The sequence below is a fragment of the Euleptes europaea genome, chromosome 8 (genome assembly GCF_029931775.1).
Source record: "Euleptes europaea isolate rEulEur1 chromosome 8, rEulEur1.hap1, whole genome shotgun sequence".
NCBI lineage: Eukaryota > Metazoa > Chordata > Lepidosauria > Squamata > Sphaerodactylidae > Euleptes > Euleptes europaea.
In genome coordinates, this window is record NC_079319.1 from 23,848,340 (window position 1) to 23,874,330 (window position 25,991).

The window sequence follows — 25,991 nt, forward strand, 5'->3', positions numbered from 1 at the left end:
GGTTTTGTTTGAGGAAACTATTATGGTCATTTGTGCATGGGAGGTTTTGCCTTGGATTTGTCTCTCTCTAGATGCACATTTCCCCCATCCCAATTCTCAAAACTCAAAAATAATCCCCCATGCAGAGTTTTGAGAATTGGGATGGGGAAAATGTGAATCTAGAGAGAAGCAAATCCAAGGCAAAACCTCCCATGCATAAAAGGCCTAAGTAAGATAGAACAACATGAACAGTTTTACTTTGCAAGAGACAATCTTACCTGTTTTTGCATGTGAACACCCACATCTCCTTTCTCCTTGATTGCTATTAACCGTGGGAATTTGATCAGATTAAGGAAGTTGCTGTGAAAGAGGAAAGGGAGAGGAGAGGAGCAGAAAGAAATGCCTTGCTGTTTCCCATGCTTTTAAAACATTTTTACTTCATTTTACTTTACAGTAAAAAATACTTCATACAGCCCCACTTATCTAATTTAGAAAGCATGTATTTTACTGACTCCTGAGATTATTGCAATGAAGGGGGAGATCATGGTGAGTTGTGAGAAGGCATACAGAACAGAGGAGTAGGGACGTCTAACAGTGATCTATCTACTAAAGGTTCCCCACCGTACTTTAAAACATGGTTATCACCCTACGCCAGTGGTACTCACTCTGCAGCTCACGGAGAACCACGTTCACAATTGCTGTCAAACTAGGGTTTCCAGGTCTCTCTTTGCCACCAGCAGGAGGTTTTTGGGGTGGAGCCTGAGGAGGGCGGGGTTTGGAGAGGGGAGGGACTTCAATGCCATAGAGCCCAATTGCCAAAACAGCCATTTTCTCCAGGTGAACTGATCTCTATCGGCTGGAGATCAGATGTAATAGCAGGAGACCTCCAGCTAATACCTGGAGGTTAGCAAACCTATGTCATCCAAAAGGGCTACATGACTGCTACAGAGAATGCTTGCTCAAATCTGGGCAGCAGTTGCAGGGCCTGCTTTGCTTCATGCTGGAGAAAACAGGAAGGCAGCAACAGAAGTAAGGGATGTTCAGGCTTCCCACTGCAGAAGCCTCCTTGGGTTGGACCCTCAGCATTCTGAAGGGAGACTCCAAGCACTGCTGGTTGGTTCAGAGCAGGCGCCTTCAGCCAGAAGCCTGTGCACCCCCCACTCTCTTCTCGCCCTCTAATCCCAATGAGGTTTGTAGTTCAGGGGAAAACAATATGGGCAAGGCTGCTTTGCCTTACAGCAGGGAGGGAGCAAGAAGGCAGTGAGGGAAGCAAAGAATCTTAAGGCTTTCCATTGCAGAAGGCTCAGTGACTCATTGGTAGAGCATCTGCTTGGCATGCAGAAGGTCCCAGGTTCAATCCCCAGCATCTGCAGTTAAAGGGACTAGGCAGGTAGGTGACGTGAGAGACCTCAGCCTGAGACTTATCAAGGTTGCTCAGAGCAGGCTTGAACACGTGAAGCTGCCAGTCTGACAATACTGAGTTTGAAGGACCAAGGGTCTGATTCAGTATAAGGCAGCTTCATGTGTTCAAGCTTGCTCTGAGCAACCTTGATAAGGCTCTCGTCACAAGCACAGCAGGTTCCTACAATGGGAAGGTTCTGTGCCCTCTACTTCCCTCTTCAGCATGAGTTACAACAGCTCAGGTGAGGGAGTAAGACTGTCATGGTGCCAGGAGGAGAGCAAGCTTGCGGTGGAGAAAGGGAAATAAAACCACCACCGCCACCACCCCACTGTGTGGCCCACTTGCACTTTTCCTTGGTGGCTGCTGTGCTGGTGGGTGATGTTTTTTTCTCTGCCTCTGTGGCCAGCTTGCTCTCCTCTTGACAGCTGCAAATGTTGTAGAGAGAAGGGTGGGGGATTATTGAAGTGTATGGACCCTTTACTTCAGTCTTTGGCAAAAGATGGCGTCTCAGGAAGATTCACAGCTTCCCTGGCCTGCAGGCAGCAATTGTTTCAAGGTGGGAACTGCCTACCAACCACAATCCCACCAGGCAAGGGCCTTGCCCTTTTTCCTGAAACATGGGCCAGGTGCCATATTAAGGAATGGTGCTCAGAACAGCCACAGATGACATGTTAAACAGCCACATGTGGTTCCCTAGCCCCTATCACTGCTTTACATTTTATAATGGGGAAAAAAAGGCTGAATAACTGCTTGCCCCCCATGAGTTTTACATGTCAGGAACACGAAGATGAATAAGAAGAAGTTGGTTTTTATATGCTGATTTTCTCTGCCTTTTAAGGAGAATCAAACTAGCTTATAATCTCTTCCCTTCCTCTCCCCACAACAGACACCTTGTGAGGAAGGTGGGGCTGAGAGAGTTATGAGAAAACTGTGATTAGCCCAAGGTCTACCCAGCTGGCTTAATGAGTAGGAGTGGGAAAACCAACCCAGGTCACCAGATTAGAGTCTGTCGCTCATGTGGAGGAGCGGGGAATCAAACCCAGTTCTCCTGATTAGAGTCCACCGCTCCTAACCACTACACCACGCTGGCATGACCCAGCAAGCAAACTGAGAATGCAAGTAAGATGGAAAGAGCCACCCTCCCATGAACAACATGATCTGGCTGAGTGGCTTGAGTCATCAGCACTACTTTTGAAGTTTTTCTTGAATCATGAAAGCACTGCTGGCACTAAAGAACCTTGATCAGTCTTGCAGTACAGCTACAATCTGACGGATGATGATTAACATAGAACGTGGGCCAGGGATAAGTGCTGACAAGTGGACCACATGATTCTCAGATTCCCCGCAACACTATGTTTCTAACTATCTGCTCTGACAACTACCAAACAAAGTACCAAGAAGAACTGTAACAAGCAAGGGTTTGATGTGCATAGGAAATGGAAGAACTACGCTCCCTGTTCTGTCAGTCCCAATTAAAAACAAAACACAACAACCACACTATAACTGAAATGCTGCTGCCAGCACTGAGGAGTAGGAAGAGAATAGCATCTTATCTTATAAACCTATGCATAAGGGGTTTATCTTTAAAAATATTTAAAAATATTTATATTCCACCTATCCTCAAAAGAGGAAATAAATAAAATAAAATAAAAGGCTCAAGGATGCTAGATATTCCCCACTCCCATTCATGCACTGGTTTTGGCAATGTATGCAGGGCTCACCTCTGGCCATGGAACAGATTTGAATAATGGGGGGAATAAAAAAGCATTCATAGAATCATAGAGTTGGAAGGGACCACCAGGGCCATCAAGTCCAACCCCGTGCACAATGCAGGAAATTCACAACTACCTTCTTCCTCCACACCCCTAGTGACCAGAAGATGGCCAAGATGCCCTCCCTCTCATTCAATGACTATCCTACGTTTTAATCGGTACAAGCATCAAAGTGTGAAATCTCTCTCATAGACAATTTTTTGAACACTTTTTTTTTTTTGCAAGTGGAACTTTAGATAAACTTCCAGCACACCTGTATTACATTTGGCAAGGCTCCTTGGAGACAAATCAAATTGCTTTGTGAACTGATTTTTGGCAATCCATGGTTTAAAAAGTACAACATCATTTGATCCATGGTCAACACTCTGCTTTTCGAACTTGTCAATGAGTAGTGAAATGCGACACCCCATCAAATCTCTCCAGTGCAACATTTTTAAATGCTGGTCAAAGCAGAGAGTCATATCATGGACAATAGTCAATAGCAGAACAGCTGTGGCTAGCCTCAGTCGCTTGTCACAGGGTAACACTGACATAGTAGGAGGAATTGCCATGAGAAAGGCAGCTGACTGGACAAGAACTAAGAGCTGTTAGATGCTGATGAATTTATACATAGCCAGCTCCTGTCTCAAACTTGTAGGCTTATAACAGACCCAAACAGACAAGATAGGCAATCATCATGTTTCCCGAGTAATGACCAATCAGTGTTTCATGGGAACTTTACTCACGACTTGCAAGGTTCCTGAACCAGACATTCAGATCCAGAAGCTACGGTTAGTCTTCAACTGCAACATACTCCCCTCTCCGATTCTCTTAAAAATGTAATAAAAGAAAATGGTGGCAATACTGTCACTACAATCACCTTTAGGTGATGTGCTGAAAGATCAGTGGGTAGGAGCAAGGTACAACAGGTGTTCCTCCAAAAGATAAACATTTCTGGCTGGATTCTTTATCTAAAAAAAAACCCCTGTGAACACTGGTGACTTAGGGAATACCTTACCAGATATTTGGAGCAAAAGAATGAGGACTTAGTTTTCAAAATATAACTGCAAATTTGCTTTTAAAGATTACAGTTTAAAGGTGTTTTTAAAATGCAAACATACCAGCTTTGTTAGCAGGAGTTTGGAAGATTATTCCAGATACCAACCGTATTTCAACACACAACTAACATTAATATAATTTAGGAACTTCTTCTCTGCCATCAGCTTTGAAAAGCTGACATCTAAAATACAAAGGAAGCTGAACTAAAGGGTGTTAAAATGGCATGTCAAGAAGAGAAGAGGTAGGGAAGGGGTGAAAGAGAAGAGAGACAGCATGGTGTAGTGGTTAAAAGCAGTGGACTCTAATCTGGAGAGCAGGGTTGGTTCCCCCCCACACACACACACACACATGAAGCCAACTGGGTGACCTTGGGCTAATCACAGCTCTCTTATCTCAGTCTCACCTACCTCACAAGGTGTCTATTGTAGGGAGAGGAAGGGAAGGAGATTGTAAGCCAGTTTGATTTTTCCTTAAGTGGTAGAGAAAGTCGACATATAAAATTCAACTTTTCTTCTTCTAGCAAAGAGATTGTTATCAAGCTAAAACAATGTATCAATTGGCAATTTAAAAACAAAAGTCAGAAAAAGCCCTCCAATGGTGGGATGGTGGTGTTTCACAGTGGCAGTTAAAGCTACACAGAAAATCATGTGAAAGCAGATCAAGATACACATGCTAAAGCAACATACACTGCAGCAGTTTACAGCTCTCTCTCTCTAGTATTGGGTGTGTATGAAATTTTCCCTGTAGAAAACTAAGGCATTTATACTTTTAAGTGACATAAATATGCCAAAAAGTACAATTATATATGCTAACATTGTTACCAATTATGCATTTGATATTAAAGCAGCCGAATACGTTTAGTCTTGATGAGCCAGTAGAGTTTTGTGCATATTTTCATTTTCCCCCAATCCCCTATCCCAGGGATGGGGAACCTCAGGCCCGGGGGCCGAATGCGGCCCCCGAGGACATTTTTTGTGGCCCTCGGGAGCTCTGGGGCTCCGCTATGGAGGCGCGGCACAGGGCAGCCCTCCCTGAGGGTGTTCCTGGGGCCACGGCTTGCAGGAGCGCTGCGGCGCCCTTTGGCCCTCCTCTTGCCGACTGACGGCTGTTAGTCGGCAAGAGGAGGGACGCTTCCCCCAAGACTGCCCCCTATAGCTGCAGCATGCAGGAACGCCGGGGCACACTGTAAGCCCCTCTTGCTGTCTGTCGGCTGTTGAGCAGCGAGGGGGGGGAAAGAGGCTCCCGGCGGCAGAGCATGCGCGCAGGAGCCGATTGGGCTTCGGGGGGCCTTTTATGGACTCTGGGGGTGGGAGGGCATGGAGCCTGGAGCCAGGTCACGTGGGGCTGGCGGGTGTGTGTGTGTGTGTGGGGGGGGAAGGCTTTTCTCTCTTCCTCTCTTTCTGTGTCTTTCTTTGTCTCCCTCCGTCCTCTTCTTTCTTTCCCTCTTTCCATTTCTTTCTCCCTCTCTCCTTTTTCCTCTTTCTCTGTTTTCCTTCCTTCCTCCCTTGCCGATCGACCGCAGGCTGTGCCCCCCTGGCGCCTCGTTTGCTCGGGCCCACTGCTGGCTGCCCTCCCACCTGGGAGGGGGGGAGCGGGGGTGCCCTCCAGGCCTTCTCTGCGTGGCCTCCCCTGGGGTTGCCAACCTCCAGGTGGTGGCCGGAGACCTGGCAACCCTAGCCTCTCCCCCCCCCACGGGGAGATCTAACCCTGGTATGGCCCCCGAATGATGTTATAAATGTGCAAATGGCCCTTGGCAGGAAAAAGGTTCCCCGCCCCTGCCCTATCCCCAAAGAATTCCCCCCCCCATACCTTCAAATTTTCTGGCAAGTTTAGAATCAGGGAAGAAAATGGACAATGATGGCATGGTGATTAGGACCGCTCTTTAGAATGAGTGGAGGGGCTAGGGATGAAGTTCAATTGTGTAACTAAATGATTGACTTGATACGTGACTTTGTAAATAGTTAAGTATTTTTACACATTAAGTATTGGGGCACTGAGTGATTGTCATACTGTGACACAAATATATTTATTTTTGTTTTTCACTTTTCATAAATTCTATACACTTTTTTTGCTAAATTCTTTTTTTCCTTTTAATCCTTGTTGACCTCTGTAGTGTGTAACTTTGCTTTTCTAACCAAATTATTAGGCAACAGTAAGAATTCTAGCAGCCCCATGGCACAGAGTGGTAAGCTGCAGAACTGCAGTCAAAGCTCTGCTCATGACCGGAGTTCGATCCTGACGGAAGTCCGGTTTCAGGTAGCCAGCTCAAAGTTGACTCAGCCTTCCATCCTTCCAAAGTTGATAAAATGAGTACCCAGCTTGCTGGGGGTAAAGTGTAGATGACTGGGGAAGGCAATGGCAAACAACCCTGTAAACAGAAGGGTCAGAAGATGCTCTGCAGCACATACAGATCGCTTTTCCTTTTACAGGGTTGCAGAGAGCAGCAACAATGCTGCTGTCACAAGAAATGTGAGAGGAGGAAGGAAGTCTTTTTCTCTCATCGGCCTGGCAACAGTGTAGGTGAAAAGGACTGTGCAGGGAACAGAAGCCAAGTCCTCTGACTGTGACACTGCATTTGCAGAACAGATACAACAGTCCTGCAGTTACTGCAGGGGGTTACCCAAATCGCTATGAATGTGCAGGCCCTGTAACTAGCAAAAGCATCCCCTTGCCAGCACAGACAAAACACATCTATTGGGGGGGGGGGGTAAAAAACATAATATTCAAGTTTGTAACCCTGTGTAAACCGAGGATGAGATTCAGACCAGCACTTGAAAGAATGAGGGGGAATAAGGTTTCAAAAATAAAAAGAGGTTTTTATTTAATAAACAAAAGACAAAATGAGTTTAAAAGGTTTAAACAGTTTGCAGTGTAAAACAGCAGTTTAGAGAATGGAAAAACAAAAGCCTTAATAAAATAATTGACGCTGTCTCTAACAAGCTACCTGCCTACAGGGGAAGACTAAAAGAAGGGGGGGACACCAAAAACATACAAGCATGTTCCTTGACAGCAAGGAAGCAGCTCTGGAAGTGTAAAACTGACCCGGCAGGAGAAAGCACAGCAAAGCAGGTAGAGAAGCAAAGAGGCCAACCAAGAAGCAGGGGTAACTCGATGGATCCCAAACCGACTACAAAGGTTGTGGGGAGGAGGCTGAGAGGTGGCTTTCATTGCATCCATGGTTGCATTGAGAAAGGGGACTGGGTTCCGTCCAGAAAACCTAAACCCTATTGGAAGGGTTGTGTTTTAGAGGAGTGGGCGGAGGAAGGAACTCCAAATATGGGCATGATTATATCAACTTGGGTGATTAAGTTACCTGCCCAGAATACCACTTTGGCCTGGTTTAAAGAAGGACTGGGCACTGCTTGACGGCCCTTAGCAAAGGCTCGGAGACTAGTTTGAAAAGAAAGTCTCTGCCAGCATTGTGGAAGGGAGTTTTCCTTACTTGCAATACTGTACTGGAAATATTATTTTGGGGAAATTTAGAGGTTAGATATTGTTAGTATCGATGGCTGGGTAGTTTACATGACTGAGCCAGGGCACAGACCTTCCTGCCCAACCATCAAAATATGGGGGAAATAGTTGGGATTGGTCCGTTGCGTATTGTTTTGGATATTCAGGTTGTTGGATTAGATTGAATTATCAGGGTGGAAGCTGCATGTTCCTTGGGGAAACAGCCCTCCAATTATTTCCCACTGGAGATGGGCTTTCGCATGATTGATGGAGGAGCTGCCTTGACATTTCTTTCATGCCCTCAGTGTGACTCACTGTTTTTTTGATATCAGTTTGATGCCGACTCCATCTTTCATTGCCAGGCCCATGCTAACACGTGCACATGTATAGGGATCAAAAATGGGGGTCCCCATGTGAGGAGGGGAGGGTCCCAGGGGCATTAAGAGTAAGAAAAGAGGGAAGGAGAGACCTCTCCTTTCTGCAGGGTCCCTGTTGGTTACAACACTACTGTGGAACAAGTGAAAATTGGGGGCCATACTTCAGGAGCAGAACAGCCTAATGTTATTAAAGGCCTTCCCTCTCCCTCCTCAGCTATGCTGACTGACGTGTTCGTTTTACATAAACAGGGCCCCAGCGGAGATTCTTGGAAAAGGTGATGGTCAGCAAGGCTGTCACTACACATATATCCTTGGTAATAAATCCCATAGTACACAGTATTGGGTGGGGGGAACTAGGATTTGACATATCTTGTATTTCTCACTAAAATCAGAACACTCTTTAGATGTATATTGCAAAACTGGAACCTAAAAGTAACTTCCAGAAGGAAAAAATACACATATTCAGTTAGCACTTTCCCATCCACTTTAGTACACAAGTCCATGTTAATGCAGGATTGCCACATTAGCGGAATGTGACCTTCAGGCTGAACTTGTGGCTTTCTCGGAAACATGACATAAAATATGAAAATCAAAGATGTCCATAATAATAATAAAAGCAACTAGGCGTCACGGACAGTCTTGTGCCACTCTCTCTTGAGAAACAAGCTACAAAATAATTTTCTTTCCATGTCCTCTCTCACCAGATTTGGGGGCATTTTTAACACTGCACAGAGAATGAAGACAGTTTAAAAATAGATACAAGGGCGGCTCCCTACTTTTAGGTGGCATTCAGCCAGCGAGGAGTCAGTGCAAACATTCTGTTAGAATCAGACATGGGGAAATATGGGAGAAAATCCTAACTCTCTGGGTGGCCTTGGATAAGCTAGACAAGGCCACCCAGGGAACTCTCAGTTGAGCTAGAATTCTGACAAATATATAATATTTCTTGCACTGGCTCTTTCACTGCCAAAGAACATCAGGCAGATGTGCATTTAGCTTTCTCCCAGGTCTTCACTGTATCATGTTTAGCCGACGCTGGTTTCTTTATGTTCCCTGCTTTCAGGGTAACAGGATGCCAAAGCAAGAGTATAGGAAGATTCCTGCTGGCATGTGTCCTCAGAATGCAAAATGCTGTATAAGCCTTCTGTCCCTCAGTATCACCATCTACGTGAAGCAAAAAAACCCTGTTTTGCAGATGAGAACAAAAGCTGAGAGACTGACTTCTTTCCCAAGGAATCATGGGCACCTATGGAGTCAAGTGATCTGAGATAAAACTGAAAATACGGTAAATTCAGAAACAAAGTTTGCTGACAACAAATCCTGCGGATTAACTATACCGTGCACAACTGGAATTATATCTGTGAGATAAATGGCATGCCCAATCTGAATACTTTGATTTACACAATACATTCCCAGTCTCTTCGGGGAAATAAAAGGAGCAAAAAATATCTCTTTATCTAAACCCTTTCCTTCCTTTTTTGTCCAAGGAATGTTCTGCAAAATAATAACAGTGGGCTATTTTGATGAAAATAAATTTTAAGAGCAGAGGTTGTTTTCTGCTCTTTGGTTTCTACAGTCTGATTAGCACTGGCTCCTTTTCTTTGCTCCCCACTGGCTCTTTCACTGACTAAGAACACATCAGGTATTAGATATGCCTTTAGCGTAAATACATCCTCCCAGGTCTTCACTGCACCATGTTCAGCCCACACTAGTTTCCAATCTAGCTACATTATAGAAAACTGGGGTTGACTATAGGCTCAAGGCAGCAAAGCTCAGAAATGGGGAACAGAGAAAAGCAGCTTAGAAGTCTTCTGTATAGGAAAAATTAGGCTGGGAAAAGACATAAGTTATACAACGTTACTGGATGGAAAAGCATACAAGGGCATAGAGAATACCTCTCCCTGATGGGTTACAGAAACCTTTTCTTCCTACTGATTCCACTGGGAAGTACCCGTAATGACTACACAAATGAGTGGATGCAAACATCCAAGAAATAAGGAGGAGTGAGAACACCTGCTGTTTTTGACATTACAAAGAAACACTGAAGGATGGGGTGAGTGACTTGAGTAACCTCTTTTTGCGAATCCGGTGCAATGAATATGACAACAATTCAGTGTACTTGCATAGGAACGAACAGGCTCAGGATTGAGGTAAATATTAACAATTGTGTTAAGATTTTTTAACTCATACTTATTATTTTATTTATAAAAATTTGTACCCCATCTTTCTGTATGTGTGTGTGTGCATGTCAAGTCACAGCTGAATTATGGCAACCCTGTAGGGTTTTCACGGCAAGAGACATTCGGAGGTGGTTTGCCATTGCCTGCCTCTGCGTCTACTAACCAGGACTGATCCTGCTTAGCTTCCAACATCTGACAAGATCCAGCTAGCCTGGGCCATCCAGGTCAGGATACCCCATCTTGCTACCCAAATAGAAATAAAGTTTAAACAAACAAAGCATTATAAAAACATACCATAAAAATGATTAAAACCAATACATATTGGTTAAAAAGCAGAAAAAAACAGTAATTACAACATAGGGCAAGAAGGATGGATCACAGAATGAAAACCAGATAAAACATAAGTCTTCAGAGAAAGGGACAGATGAATATCTCTGGGAGAAGAGTTCTATAGTTTTGGTGCCATGACCGAGAAGGCCTTCTTTCAGGTTGCCACCCACAGCAGGGCATTGGATGACTGTAGTGGTCCAGTAGATGCTTATGGGAGTAAGTGATTCTTCAGTAGGGTTGCCAGGTCCCTCTTCACAACCGGTGGGAGGTTTTGGGGGCAGAGCCTGAGGATGGCGTGGTTTGGAGAGGGGAGATAATTCAATGCCATAGAGTCCAATTGCCAAAGCAGCCATTTTCTCATGGTGAACTGATCTCCATGGGCTGGAGATCAGTTGTAATAGCAGGATATCTCCAGCTAGTACCTGGAGGTTGGCAACCCTATTCTTTAGATATGCTGGTCCCAAGCTATATGGGGCTTTAAAGGTCAATACCAGCACCTTGAATTGGGCCTGGAAAGAAACTGAGAGCCCCTGTAGATATGCCAAGACTAGAGTGATATGGAATCACAGCTTGACAAAACAGAAACCCAAAACTACAAGTTAATCTATTCTCAAGATGTCGTTGTTACTTAACGTTTTCTTATGTTAATCTGCTATGTTATGGAGAACAATCAGAATGTGTATATAGGTACTACTAAATGTCCCTTCAATGTAAACGGAGGAACTGGTATCAAAGGCTTGTTTTTCCTTCAAAACAGAAGCAACTGCCTCAATTCCAGGGCTTTGTCAGGTAAAGCTCAGAAATGGGGAACATGAATAAGCAACACTTCCCAAGACTTCTATTTAAGGTTGCCAACTTCCTGGTACTAGCTGGAGATTTCCTGCTATTACAACTGATCTCCAGCCGATAGAGATCAGTTCCCCTGGAGACAATGGCCGCTTTGGCAATCGGACTCTATGGCATTGAAGTCCCTCCTCTCCCCAAACCCTGCCCTCCTCAAGGCTCTACCCCAAAAACCTCCCGCCAGTAGTGGCAACCCTACTTCTATTTAGGGTAAGGAAACCCTCCCTCACAGAAGAGGGGTTCAGTTACCTATAGTGTAAAAATACAGCAGACAACAAATGTAAATTGTGATAATTTTAGAATCTAAGACACGTCCTCATCCATAACTAACAATCATCTACCTCTTTTGCAATGCCAAACCTATATGCAAGTACGACCAATCCTTTAATGCAGTGGTTCCCAAACATTTGAGTCATGGAGCACTTTTCAGAAGAGAAATTCATAATGGAGCACCTAGCACCTATATACTAAACTGAATAACAGTAGTCTTTTTCTTTCCAATCTCTTCAAGGAGCACTAAATGTTTCGCAGAGCACCAAGTGCTCCATGGAGCACAGTTTGGGAACCGCTGCAGTTTAATATATTAATATATTACATTTATTAATCACTTTTCAAACTCGGAAAATGTGAAAAGTGACTTACAAAATGGAAGTATTAACATTGGCTAACATTGCTGTCCTTAACTGGCTCTGGTGGAATGGGTCATTTTGCCCTCCCAGTTCCTCTGGGCGACAGTGGAACTTAAAGGAGGTGCCTGATTTGGGAAGCCCACCTACTTCTTTTCCAAGGGGCTGGTGGCGGCTTACACGGTTCTCTCCTCCTCCACGTTAATGCTTAAAATAACCCTATAAAGTAGGTTTGATTGAGAGTGGTCCAAACAAGTATCATGGTTGAACAGAGATTTGAATCCATTATATCACACTGATTCTCAGAGACAGTAGGTATTGATTAAATACACTTGCACAATGCTGAGGAGGGGTCTGTTACTCAACACTGGGCAGCCAGCTTACAGAACAATTGCACCAATACTTAATCAGAGGAAAATAATTCTAAGTCCTCTACTTCTATGGAAACAGCCCAAAGCTCTGCCAAGTTGGGTGTGCCTGGTGCCTCTCATTCCACAGGATTGTGCTCTCACAGTAGGTCTATTTCTTTTGGAAGCAGCGGAACCAGATGCCCAAGGCATATAAACTGGTCTAGCAAAATGCATGGAAATAAGTGAAGGCATGAAAACCCTCCACTATATTGGAATTTGCGCAGAGTGGTGAGAGAAGGAGAATTCCAAAAGGGTTAAAGATGAGAGAAGATATACAGGTTGAGTATCCCTTATCCGGACTGCTTGGGACCAGAAGTGGTCCGAATCTCGGAACTTTCCATATATTGGATGGAATATTTTGGAATTTTTGCATATACATAATAACATGGGGATGGGACCCAAATTCATTTATGTTTTATATACACTTTATACACATAGTCTGAATGTAATTTTAAACAATATTTTCAATAATTTTGTGTACACTGAACCATCAGAAACAAAGGTGTAACTATATCACCTGAATACTTGTATCAGCTATTAATAAAGAATGACAAACAACAAACAAACAAACAATGGCAGGCTTTCAGTCCCCACTTATGATGCAGTGTACACTGTATTTTATTTTATTAGGTGAGAGGAAACATTGAAAGCAGACGGCATTAATCTGCCTTCATGCCTGTTTGAAGGGTCCGGTTTTTGGATCAGTCCAGATATGGGATGTCCGGATAAGGGATACTCTACCTGTAGTTAAGAACAAAGAAAAGCAAAATTTAATTTATACTGTAATGCTGGTTCTTCTGAAGTCACAAGTGACCTTTCAATCCAGGATAATGCGCAGCATTACAGAGGATATGAAATAAAAAGCAGACGTTAATACATGAGATTAAACAGACCACATTTTGGTTTTGGCTTAACAAACTATTAAAGACTAGTGTGGAAGGGGGCAGCTGTAAATATTATAAAGCCCAGGGAGGGCAACATGGATAGGCAGCAGACATATTTCTCCCTAACATAACTCAGTTCACCTCTGATAGATTTCTCTTAGAGGGAAGGAATGCTAAACCCACTGGAACTGTCTTCAAATACTGCGTGTTGGCAGTTCCCTTTGTGGGTTGCTGAGCCTAGGGTGTGCCCTACCTTTGCCTATCTCAGCAGAGGCAGCTCTTCCATGTGCTTTCACATAGGTAGCCATGTTGGTCTGTAGTAGAAGAGCAAGATTCAAGTCCAGTAGCTCCTTAAAGATCAACAAGATTTCCAGGGTATCAGCTTTTCAAGAGTCAAAGCTCCTCTAATCAGATATGAAGAAGATATGCTGACTTTCTCTACTATTTAAGGCAGAATCAAACCGGCTTACAATCACCTTCCCTTCCTCTCCCCACAACAGACACCTTGTGAGGGAGGTGGGACTGAGAGAGCTCTTAACAGAACTATGACTTAGTCCAAGGTCACCCAGTTGACTTCATGTGGAGGAGAGGGGAAGCAAATCCAGTTCACCAGATTAGTCTCCGCTGCTCATGTGGAGGAGTGGGGAATCAAGCCCAAACCCGGTTCTCCAGATCAGAGTCCACCTCTCCAAGCCACCGCTCTTAACCACTACACTATGCTGACAAAGGGTTCTTTGACTCCCAAAAAAGTATACTCTGGAAATCTACTTGGTCTTTACGGTACTACTGGACTTAAATCTTGCTCTCCATGTGCTTTGTTACACTCCCCCCCCCCACATCTTTCAGACAGCTTACAGGGACTTCCCTGTAGTTTGGCTCCTTTCTTTCTCCCAAAAGCTTTCTTCACAAACTACCATGAATCAACACACCCCTTAATCACCACAGCCTTCCTGAGAGAGGTGAATAATGCTGGTGCCTCTAGCAAGAGACACTGTTTTACAGCAGCTCAGTTGTTGGGCTCCTCGCCCTATCAAATTAACCTACCTCACGGGGCTGTTGTAAGGGAAAAATGGAGGAGAGAATTATGTAAGCTGCTTTTGGGTCCCCATTAGGAAGAAAGGTGGGGTATAAATGAATGCTCATGAGAGCCAGTATGGTGTAGTGGTTAAGAGTGGTGGTTTGGAGCGGTGGACTCTGATCTGGAGAACCGGGTTTGATTCCCCACACCTCCACCTGAGCGGTGGATGCTAATCCGGTGAACTGGGTTTGTTCCTCCACTCCTACTCATGAAGCCAGCTGGGTGACCTTGGGCTACTCACAGCTCTCTCAGCCCCACCTACCTCAGGGTGTCTGATGTGGGGAGGGGAAGATGATTGTAAGCCGGTTTGATTCTTCCTTAAGTGGTAGAGAAACCTGCAAGTTACCTTAGCTGTACCTGATGCTTCTACAATAAAGTTTACCTGCTTCTGACTTGGCTGTCTAAGCAAGTGGCTTTTTGGGAATTGCCCAGGTTGGCTGGAGAACCTGACACTCTTCTTCTAAATACTTTTAGCAGGAACAACCAAACAATGTGCAAACTTTCCAATCCTGCATGCCATTTCATTGGGTTATAAAAAAATGATGTGGGAGGACTGAAAATGATGTTCGGGAAAGCAAGCTTGGAGAACCCTATGGGTTAGCAAGCCAGGTCCAAATCTTTTCAAAATCTGCCCTGCTTATCTACTTACAGTGGGTAGCTGTGTTAGTCTGTCTGCAGTAGTAGAAAAGAGCAAGAGTCCAGTAGCACCTTAAAGACTAACAAAAATATTTTCTGGCAGGGTATGAGCTGTGGCTCACGAAAGCTCACACCCTGCCAGAAAACATTTTTGTTAGTCTTTAAGGTGCTACTGGACTCTTGCTCTTTTCTACTAGAAGAGCAAGAGTCTAAAAGAGCAAGAGTCCAGTAGCACCTTAAAGACTAACAGAAACATTTTCTTGCAGGGTATGAGCTGTGGCTCACGAAAGCTCACACCCTGCCAGAAAACATTTTTGTTAGTCTTTAAGGAGCTACTGGACTCTTGCTCTTTTCTACTATCTAGTTACAGGATGAGAAGGGAGGAGCGGGGGGGGGGGAGAAGAGACAACAGATTCCGGCTTGCCCTTCCTGACTGCCCTGTGTCTCCCTTACAAAGCAAAACCTCCTTGTCGTAGCCCACCTCCCTTCTCCCACAGAGATCCGGAGCAGGAAGGGGGCGGGGAGGGACGTGACACTGAGTCATCCAAGCCACAGGGACGGGACTGGCCCAGGGGCTGCGCCGGGACGCGCTTGCCGGGCTTTTCTTTTCTTTTTGTACACGCCGGGCTGACTCCCTCTCCACGCCGCCGGGCAGCCGCTGATCACGCGCGGCCCCCGCTCGCCCATTGGCCGCGGCCTCACACACCTTTGCCGCCGATTGGCCGCCTCCCGCGCCCGCCTTCGCCGACGCCGCGCTGGGGGAAGCGCCGCCTGAATGGGGAGCTGCCCGGGAACAAAAAGAGAGAAATAAAGGCAGCATCTCGCAGAGAGCGCCCGGGGCGGGGGGAGAAAGAGAGAGAGAGAGAGAGAGAGAGAAGGCGGTTGTCAACAGCTGCCGCTGCCAGCCAGGAGGGGAGGAAGGGGGGCAGCAAATAAGAGGCGTCCAGTAAGGCCATGCTGAATTTTGGAGCTTCTAGTTTCCAGCTAGCTGTGAGTACAACTGGGTCTGATGCTTGCAGGATGGAATTGGGGTGGCGGAATGGGGGCGGGGGGGAGGCTCCTGCGAAAAAGCACGCACGCACCTTCTCTCTGGGAAATGGCTTGTGGGGGTGCGGTTTGGGGCTGTTTAGGAGAATGCAAAAAGGATGATTCCCAGTGGGTCGCCGTGTTAGTCTGTGTGCAGTAGTAGAAAAGGGCAGGAGTCCAGTAGCCCCTTAAAGACTAGCAAAAATATTTTCTGGTAGGGTAGGAGGTTTCGTGAGCCACAGCGTGAGCTGTGGCTCACGAAAGCTCCTACCCTACCAGAAAATATTTCTGTGAGCTGTGGCTCACGCAAGCTCACACCCTACCAGAAAATATTTTTGTGAGCTGTGGCTCCCGAAAGCTCACACCCTACCAGAAAATATATTTGTGAGCTGTGGCTCCCGAAAGCTCACACCCTACCAGAAAATATTCTTGTTGGTCTTTAAGGTGCTACTGTACTCTTGCCCTTTCCTACTACTGCAAAAAGGATGGTTCTTCCAAAAAGGCGGTGCGGGAAGAAACTGTTGAATGAGTATCATGTGAGGTTTTTTTTTTTTTTTTTTTTTTAAACTATTTCTGAAGTATCTAAGACTCGTACTGCGGTTTGGTGAAAAGATTGTGGGTCTCCTTGGATAATGGAGGGGGGAGCCGTTTTGGGTGGTTTTTGTTTTGTACTGGTTCTGTTTCTGGTGTTGGGGTTTCCAACGAGACTAGGCAGCGGGGCGTGAAGGCAACCCAGTGGATTGGGAATGGGTTTAAAAAAAAAGAAAAAAACTTTGCCGTTTTCTAGGGAGAGGTTATTGGCGGCCCCAAATCGGGAGAAAAAGATGCGAAGAAGAGCCTGCTGTCTGGAAAGGGTGGGAGCTGGCAGGGACAGGCTTGGGGAGCGTTGAGCGGGTTGACAACTCAGCTGGGTGAAGGAAGCACTGGAAGGAAACCCTCGGGATTGATCGAGGCACAAAAGCATCATCATCATAATTTAATTCACAGTGGGTCGCCGTGTTAGTCTGTCTGCAGCAGTAGAAAAGAGCAAGAGTCCAGTAGCACCTGAAAGATTAACAAAAATATTTTCTGGCAGGGTAGGAGCTGTGGCTCACGAAAGCTCACACCCTGCCAGAAAACATTTTTGTTAGGCTTTAAGGTGCTACTGGACTCCTGCTCTTTTAGACTCTTGCTCTTCTAGTAGATGCTCTTTTCTAATAACAATTTAAATATGCAAAGCTTGATTTAAGAAGGGCGCTGGCTGAGGCAAAAGGAAAAAAAAATCCCAGTTTAGCCTAGAAACGGTGCCCAGTGCAACTCGCAGGGAGCTATTTGGTCCCAGCCAGCCTCACGTGTGAACCCAGTAGAAGGACACGAGGGGCGAGAGAGGTTCCGGGGTCTTTCAGGAAAGGGAGCGGCGTGCAGAAGGGTGGGGGTGGCGGGCAGGATGTGGGTGGGCGCGGGGAAAGCGGCTGCCTTAGAAAGCCCTAATGGCGGGAAGGATGAGAGGCTGTGGGGGGGGGGGGTGCCGTGGGCGAGGCCAGCCGTCGGGTCGCGGGGGGAGGGGGGCCGGGCGCCTAGGTCCGGGTCGAAGGAGGTCGAACGGGGCTGGGCGAGTGATGCTGCTCGTCCGGCGAAGGGAGGCGGCGGCGCCTAAGCGGGGGTTGAAGCCAAAGGGGCGGGCGGGGAAGCAAAAGGGAGATGATGGGCGGAGGTGAGGCTGCAGCCCAGGAGCTGCGCGCGGATGGGCGCAGCTGGCTCGCCTTAATTGCACCGATGGCTAGGGACCCCTCGGCAACCAACAGCTGCTAGTGCTTCATTCCTGCTCGCACGCTGCGTTTGCGTTCTCTCGCTCATTTTGGGATTTTGGGGGACATTTTTGGCAGGAACCCCCCCCTTTTTTTTTGCATACTTTGCATCGTTCTTTCCACCACCGCCACTGAGTGTGGTTGGAAGGCGCGTGATCCAGCACTCTAGATAAGCAGGTCTCCGTTTTACCAGCGCCAAGATAATTTGGACTGGGATCCCCCCTCCAAGCCTCCTTCAATTCCGTGATGTACATGGAATACAGAAGTAGAAAAGGGCAAGAGTCCAGTAGCACCTTAAAAGACTAACAAAAATATTTTTTTTAATCTTTAAGGTGCTACTGGACTCTTGCCCTTTTCTATAAAAAATATTTTTGTTAGTCTTTAAGGTGCTACTGGACTCTTGCCCTTTTCTATAAAAATATTTTGTTAGTCTTTAAGGTGCTACTGGACTCTTGCCCTTTTCTATAAAAAATATTTTTGTTAGTCTTTAAGGTGCTACTGGACTCTTGCCCTTTTCTATAAAAATATTTTTGTTAGTCTTTAAGGTGCTACTGGACTCTTGCCCTTTTCTACTACTGCAGACTAACACGGCTACCCACTGTGAATTATCTTCATGGAATACAGAAATATTGTTGCGGAACCTATTACATTTGTTAGCGATTACCCCAGAATTAATTAAGTTCATTGGTTTCAATGGCTACGTGCTCATTCGCAGCCTCATTCGCACGCCTAAACCGATTCGTTGCTATGCTTGCTGGTATGTCCAAGTGCAGAGAAATGCGAGTGTAAGCATGCATGGAGCTATAGGCCTTTTCTGCCTGACACCCACCGGTTTCCGGGCAGGAAGCCGGTGCGTGCAAGTTGCTAGGTCCCCCCCACGCACCCACCCCCGTTGCATAGGCATTTTAATTGGTTCTCATCCCGCTGCAGGAAGCGGTGGGGTGCGTCTCGAGAGCTTGCATTGCAGAAAGATCATAAAGGGCGGGGAGGAGGCGTGAGTCCAAGGCCACCGCGTCCCCGCCACGCCTCCGCGCACGGCGGAAGGCTGCGGACGATACATGCGGGCGAGCTTCGCCAGCCCTTCCCGGCAGCTGCAGGCGGCGTCTCTTCCTGCCTGGCCGGGCCTCCCGGCGTGGGCGTGGAGAGAAAGGCGGGCGGGGCCTGGCGGAGCAGGGAGGGCGCGCGTGCGCGGTAGAAGTGGGTGAAAGGTCGCCGGGCGGCAATTCCCAGTTCACGTTTCCCCAGCGCCGGGGAGCAGCCGCTGATCACGCTTTGTTCACATGTCCCCGCCCACTGAGGCGCGGGCCAATCGGCTCCCGAGCTGGCTGCCCTCGGCGGCCAATGGGAGGGGAGTTCGTGCTGTTTGGAGCGTTCGGAGTGAGTCACTGCGGAGGCTCCTTGAGGTCAACGTGGCCCGGCTCCAGAATCCGGCTGCCAGCGAGGATCTCCCTGCCCCGTCTCGCTGGCTGAGCGGGAGGTTTTTCTAATGCCGCTCTGGCCTTCCTCTGCACCTCCCAGGTTTCGATGAGAATAGCCTTCTCTACCCAGGCTAGTCAACAGGGCTCCTGCGTAGGGTGCTTATAGGGGCGGTTTAATAGGAACGCTTACACATGCCTTCATTTCATTAACCTTTCTTGGCATACCAAAAGGCAGAGATAAACCAACAATATACCTCCAAAGGGCAATACATATAAGTTACAAGTCGGGTTAATAAAACTTTTCTTGTTCTTTAAGAACTGTAAGAGATTCAGCCACGCTAGCCGTAATTTTAGGATCATGATCACTCAAGAGAAATGTGCATTTCACTTCATTACTCCAGTATCTCTTGTACTGGAGCAAAGTAAATAGCAGTTTATCCCGCAGGGTCACATAGAAGGGGAAATCTAAAAGGATGTGGTCAATTGTATCCAACAAATTTAAACCACATGTGCATAAGCGTTCATGTCTAGGGATCTGAAGGTATTGGCCTAAGAGCATCCTAGATGGGAATGCGTTAACCCTAGCTAATAGAAAAGCGCTTACACATTCTTATAGAGGCCAACAACCAATGCTGGATTGTGACACTTCCCTCGCTGAAGCTCTGGGGGGGGGGCGTCCCTTTCTTGCTTGCAGACAGCCTGCTAACCTAAAACAACTTCTCACCCATGATGATAAACTACTTAACAGGAACATGGACTCTGGCACCAAGGCCTGCAACAAACCAAGGTGCCAACTTTGCCCTCATATAGATTCTAGGAACATCATCTCTGGACCCACCAAGGTCAGCCATACTATCTCAGGTTCATACTCCTGCTCATCTTCTAATGTGATTTATGCCAGCAATGCCCTTCCACAATCTACATTGGACAAACAGGTCAGTCTCTTTGACAAAGATTAATTGGACATAAGTCTGACATCAGAAACCATAATATTCAAAAACCAGTGGGAGAACATTTCAACCTTCCAGGACATTCTGTTGCAGATTTAAGAGTAGCAGTTCTCTTACAAAGGAATTTCAAAGGGAGATTGGAAAGAGAAACTGCTGAATTATAGTTGATATTCAAACTAAAGACAATGCATTTACCTGGGCTGAATAAAGACCTTGCATTCATGGCTCACTACCAATGCTGATTTCTCCACACCCATCTCTCCCCTGGACATCACAGACTCTTCTGCATACCACACCTAATCCCATCACGCCTGCTATTCACATTTACATACTGTTAACATTTACATACTAATGCTTGTCTGAATTCACTCTCCTATACTTAAAGACAGATGGATTCACATTCTAGCTGTATCTGAAGAAGTGAGCTGTGGCTCACGAAAGCTCATACCCTGCCAGAAAATATTTTTGTTAGTCTTTAAGGTGCTACTGGACTCTTGCTCTTTTCTACTACTGCAGACAGACTAACACTGCTACCCACTGTGACTTATAGAGACCAAGAACATGATTTGCAGGCGCAAGACACAGCAACATTGCTGAAGCTTAATACATCTAAGTGAGGTTACCACCTGGGTGTGCATATTGTCCAGGTTCCCACAGAAGAAAGAAATGTAATAAATAAAATCCAAGTGAATGCAACAGGGGCACAACTGAAAAGTGCTTTACACATGAGGATGTGGCATTGTAGCCACATTTTGTGTGTGCAGGGACTCCTGTTTGGAGCGGAAAGAACAATCTTGCACAAAAATCCATTGTTAATTCCACTGTCTGATCTTTACTGGGGCGCTTCAAAGTTGTAAAACTCTAAAGCAGGGGTGTCGAACTCACATGAACACATGGAGCTGCCTTATACTGAATCAGACCCTTGGTCCATCAAAGTCAGTATTGTCTACTCAGACCAGCAGCAGCTCTCCAAGGTCTCAGGCAGAGGTCTTTCACATCACCTAGTCCCTTTTTAACTGGAGATGCCGGGGATTGAAGCTGGGACTTTCTGCATGCCAAGCAGATGCTCTATCACTGAGCCACAGCCCCTCCCCAATTGTTACAAGGGCCGGATGTGGCATAGATGTCACTTGGTCGGGCTGGGCCATGCCTAACCAGCCCAGATTGAGAGTGGAGGGGGGTGGCTGGTTCGTGGGCCGGATAAGAGCTCTCACGGCCTCTGGCCTTATGTTTGACACCCCTCCTCTAAAGTATGCAAAATAAGGACTTAGTTTTTTGTGTCGGGTAGGCTGGAGAGCTATTATACAGAATTATAACTGTTGTGCATGAACACAGAGCTTGTTTTGTTTGTGTTAAGCATAGAACTCACAAACTTACATTTTATGGTCTTTCAACCCACATAGTTCCCTCAACCCTCCACAGTGTATTTATTCCACTGACTGAAGTTACAGTTCATGCCTCTGATGATATGGGTTTTAGCCCACCAAAAATGGCTTTATGGTGTAACATGACCACCTTTCTGTTGATTATTTAAAACTTCAGCTTGTTGAAAATACTTGCAGCAAAAACAAACCCTTCAAAATAATATTATGACAGATAGGCATTTCTAGGTTTTGATCCCTAAACGAATTAAGCGCTTCTGCTTAATTGTGGGATCGAATCAGAACTTGATTGGACTGAAATACTCAGCTGTAATCTATTTTAGACAACCTAAATAACCCAGGCTAGCCCAATCTTGTCAGATAGTGGAAGCTAAGCAGGGTTGGCCCTGGCTGGTATTTGGATGGGAGACCACCAAGGAAGTCCAGGGTCACTACACAGAGGCAGGCAATGGCAAACCACCTCTGTTAGTCTGTTACCTTGAAAACCCTACAGGGTCGCCTTAAGTCAGCTGTGACCTGACTGCTAAAAATAAAAATAGATAATTGGTTTAAAATTAGGAACTGTAGCTTTATTATCTTGTGGACCAGGTTTTTAGATTTGTCTTCAGTACAGTGCTAAATTGTAGAATCACAGGGGGCAATTGTTGTGTGTAGTCACTGGCTTTATGATATCTGTGCTAGAAAGAAATAGTCCTTTTGAAGGGGACAGTTCTTAAACATTGGAGTTGCTCCATATACTGTTCTATCTGCCCAGTCTGATGCATGTTTACTTAGGAGTAAGTCTTAGCGAGCTTAGTTAGAGCTAATTCCAAGTAAGTGGGTATAGGACTGCTACCTCACACGTTAAATCCAACAGTTTTTAATACCAATTGTCAGCTATTCATCAACAATGCTGGTGGTAGTTCATTAAAAAGCATTTCCGTTTTTCTCATAGGAGGAAGGAATGGAGCAGCACGTTAAAAAGTGTTATTGGAATAGTACCACTGAAAAAAGTGATTTTGAAGCAGTGGAAGCTCTGATATCCATGAGCTGCAGTTGGAAATCGGACTTCAAGAAGTATGTTGAACTGAGACCGATAACTCCAGCATCGGATATATCTGAAGAATTTGAGGATAACCTGCAACCTGCTGCTGACTTTCCTGCAATATCAGCCTTTGTAAGCTTTATTCTATTACTTTATTTATTTATAGCCCTTCCTACCAACATTCTTTCAGAAGTAAGCCCCAGTTAATTCCTTGATACTTCTTCTGAAGTATTGCACATGATTACAATGTTCTACAGCTCATAGATCATACTAAGTAGTTATGTTGCATAGATAGCTCACTGCACCATGTTTTTGTTCTTCTAGTGTTTGACTCCGCCCTACAGCCCTTCAGACCTTGAAATGTCCCAAGCAATCCATCCAGCATCACCATCTACTGTACTGAGCAAGTCAATTGCTGACATGTCTGGTCAAGCTTCTCCCTCTGCTGTTAAAGAGACTGAAAAAGTCTCTGCGTCAAGAGAGCTGAAAGCTCAGGCAACGAGCGTTATTCGCCACACCGCAGATGCCCAGCTTTGCAATCGCAGAACCTGTCTTGCAAGAACAGCCAGCGTTCTGAATTATCAGGATGATAACGCGAAGAAAACAAGTCCGCTGGACAATGCTACAGCAAGAGGAGATCCGTCACGTGAAAACGTGTCACTGAATACTACACTTCCTGAAAATGACAAGCTGCCCAGTGTGCAAGAAAAGAGATGTCCGATGCTAACTGTTAACCCAGTGCATTTTGCCCAGCCTGCGCTTAGTAGTACCCTGCCAGTCCACGGGTCAGCGCAGCAGTCTCCTTCGCTGGTAGTTCCTACATCTCCTGTGCAAGCTGGAGGAGCCCCTTCGATGCCGTTAGTTTGCCAGATGGTTCCGCTGTCTGCTAACAACTCGCTTGTGACAGCGGTGGTTCCCAGCACCCCTTGCAGTCAGTTGCCATCGAACTTTTGTCAGCCGATGGTGTACATGGGAGCCCAGGTTCCCAAAGGAACCGTTATGTTTGTTGTGCCGCAGACTGTTGTTCAGAATCCAAAAGCTCCCATGACCAGTCCTAATGGCACCAGACTTTCTCCCATTGCTCCTGCTCCGTGTTTTACTCCTGTTGCAACAAAGATCACTCCACCCATTGATTCTCTGAGAATAAGAAGTCATATTTGTAACTATCCAGGATGTGGAAAAACTTATTTCAAGAGTTCCCATTTGAAAGCCCATGTGAGAACACACACAGGTAAATTTATACATATCAGAAATTTAAAACAAAGTTTGTATATCCATATTGGCGGTGAGATTTTTAGTGGTTTTGATATTATGGAAAACTTACCAGTGAGGCCAAAGTGCACTTGTTCTTTTATTTGCATGTATTAGGCTATATAGGTGAAAGGCGCTATTAACTAGAAAAAGCAACTGCATTTTCTCCATTGCTGAGAAAAAGGAACATATTCTTGTATTGGCTTTTAGAAAGTGGCTAGCCATGCCACAGCTAGGAATAGTAAAAATGCACAGGGGTGGGGGAGGGAATTAATGTAAATCTTCACAGCAAATCCAACCAGCAAGGCAGACTGAAGCTTTACCCGCTCTTCCAGAAACGAGGGGGCAGGAAACATGAGTTTAAAACACACAGCTCCAAATAAGCATCAGAAGAAAAAATGACCACCAAGCCCCTCCCCTCTTTCCCTGCCTGTTGCTGTAGTTGTGGGAGGCGAACCTTTGGGATTCTACACAGACTGAACAGGCTGCTTTCTTCTTGAGCAGCTGTAATGTGCAGCCTTACTGCATTTTATGCACGTTCATGCAAAAATGTCTGGTTTGGGGATAATTAGTAACTCATCATTTTTTTCCTATTGGTAAACATTGCTGCGACAATCAATGAAGCTATGGTCGGTGAAGACTAACTCAAAGCATTATCTGAATTTAGCCTTGAAGGTGGCTGCATTTGTTCATATGTATAATCTTAGGGATACTGAGTCTACCTGCAAATGTTTACAGATGTTTCCCCGCCCCTTTGAATGGTTGCAGTAGGAATTTGTATTTATTCCTAGTAAAGAAATGCTAATGGCTCTGTTTTCTGATGTTTGTATTTTAGGAGAGAAGCCATTCAGTTGTAGTTGGAAAGGCTGTGAGAGGAAGTTTGCGCGTTCTGATGAACTGTCTCGCCATCGTAGAACGCACACGGGTGAGAAAAAATTCGCCTGTCCTATGTGCAATCGCCGGTTCATGAGGAGCGATCACTTAACAAAACATGCACGTCGCCACTTATCAGCTAAGAAGCTACCAAACTGGCAAATGGAAGTGAGCAAGCTAAACGATATTGTTGTACCACCTACGACTGCACCTGCACAGTGAAGAAGATTACTGTTGTTACTGTGATTAGATTGATGTCAAACCAGCTTCCAAAATAAGTCTGTGGTCCTACAGTGTCAGCCTTTGATGGTTGTTAGAGCAGACAGTGGTGATGACTCTGATGTACTCCTGGGGGAAAAAAAACAGTCATAGGGGGACAGTAGGTTTCTTTTGTGAGGAGAACAGAGAAATGTAAGTGTCAAGCAAGAGTGAAGCTTTAAACACAGGAAAACGACTTGTGTGCACTATAAATCAACCAGGTATAAGCCAGAGCGATATGTATGTGTTTAGGCTTAAAACCGGAGAGGAATAACGGTCTGGTACAGAACCAGATAACGTAAGTTATACCAAAGCGCTGTAACTTCAATTTAGGCAGCAGGTAATATTTGATTCATTCTCCTTTGCTTCAAAGCCCAGTCATCAGAGTGGTAGAACTCTGGTTATCAGGAACGACTTGTGATTAGGCCTATTTATCTCCATCCCATAACATATCAAGTATAGCTAATTTTACCAACTTAAAATGTTAGGTATAGAATTGATTCAGGATATGTCACATGGTTGGGGTTAAAACACCCAAAGTTGATCCATTTCATGCAAGTCTAATAGTATTTTTGCTATTCCTTTTGAAAGCATCATGATTAATACTATTAGTTGTACTTCAGCATCTTCTGAAGCATCTGCTTTTATATTACTTATGGTTTAATTTATACAATAACATTCTATACTGTTAAATTTTAAAAATCTTGATACAGTGCACTTGGTTTAAAATGTAATCTTAAGAGAAAATTGAGGCTGTTTTTGGAAGGAAGGACAAGAGTAGTATGAAAATATTACTATGGAAGATATACATCTGTCGTAAACTAAGTGCTACTTTCTGAAAATATTACTATGGAAGATATACATCTGTCGTAAACTAAGTGGCCTTTATATGTTGAAGATGTTATGCTGTGTTAAATCAGTCGCGGGGTTATGTGAGAAGCTAAAGGGTGTCAAGACACCAAATTAGTACACCATGATTATTAAACCATTTTTCTTGGTGGTATTTCTACTCCATCT

General features: G+C 45.4%; 1 protein-coding gene across 1 annotated transcript; it reads left to right on the forward strand.

The window, feature by feature from the left end:
• The first annotated feature begins 15,949 nt into the window (after positions 1 to 15,949).
• KLF10 (KLF transcription factor 10) lies at positions 15,950 to 24,938 on the forward strand. The gene is made up of 4 exons (XM_056854358.1): positions 15,950 to 15,995; positions 22,503 to 22,724; positions 22,917 to 23,823; positions 24,679 to 24,938. The coding sequence occupies exons 1-4, from the start codon at positions 15,960 to 15,962 to the stop codon at positions 24,936 to 24,938; spliced, it is 1,425 nt and encodes a 474-aa protein (XP_056710336.1). The 5' UTR covers positions 15,950 to 15,959.
• The last annotated feature ends 1,053 nt before the right edge of the window (positions 24,939 to 25,991 follow it).

What these genes read in the sequence shown, in the direction of transcription:
- KLF10 (XM_056854358.1), top strand. Translation starts at nt 15,960, where the DNA reads ATGCTGAATTTTGGAGCTTCTAGTTTCCAGCTAGCT. An exon ending in TTCCTGCAATATCAGCCTTT is followed by an intron (nt 22,725 to 22,916) that starts GTAAGCTTTATT and finishes TTGTTCTTCTAG; the next exon opens with TGTTTGACTCCGCCCTACAG. An exon ending in CCATGTGAGAACACACACAG is followed by an intron (nt 23,824 to 24,678) that starts GTAAATTTATAC and finishes TTTGTATTTTAG; the next exon opens with GAGAGAAGCCATTCAGTTGT.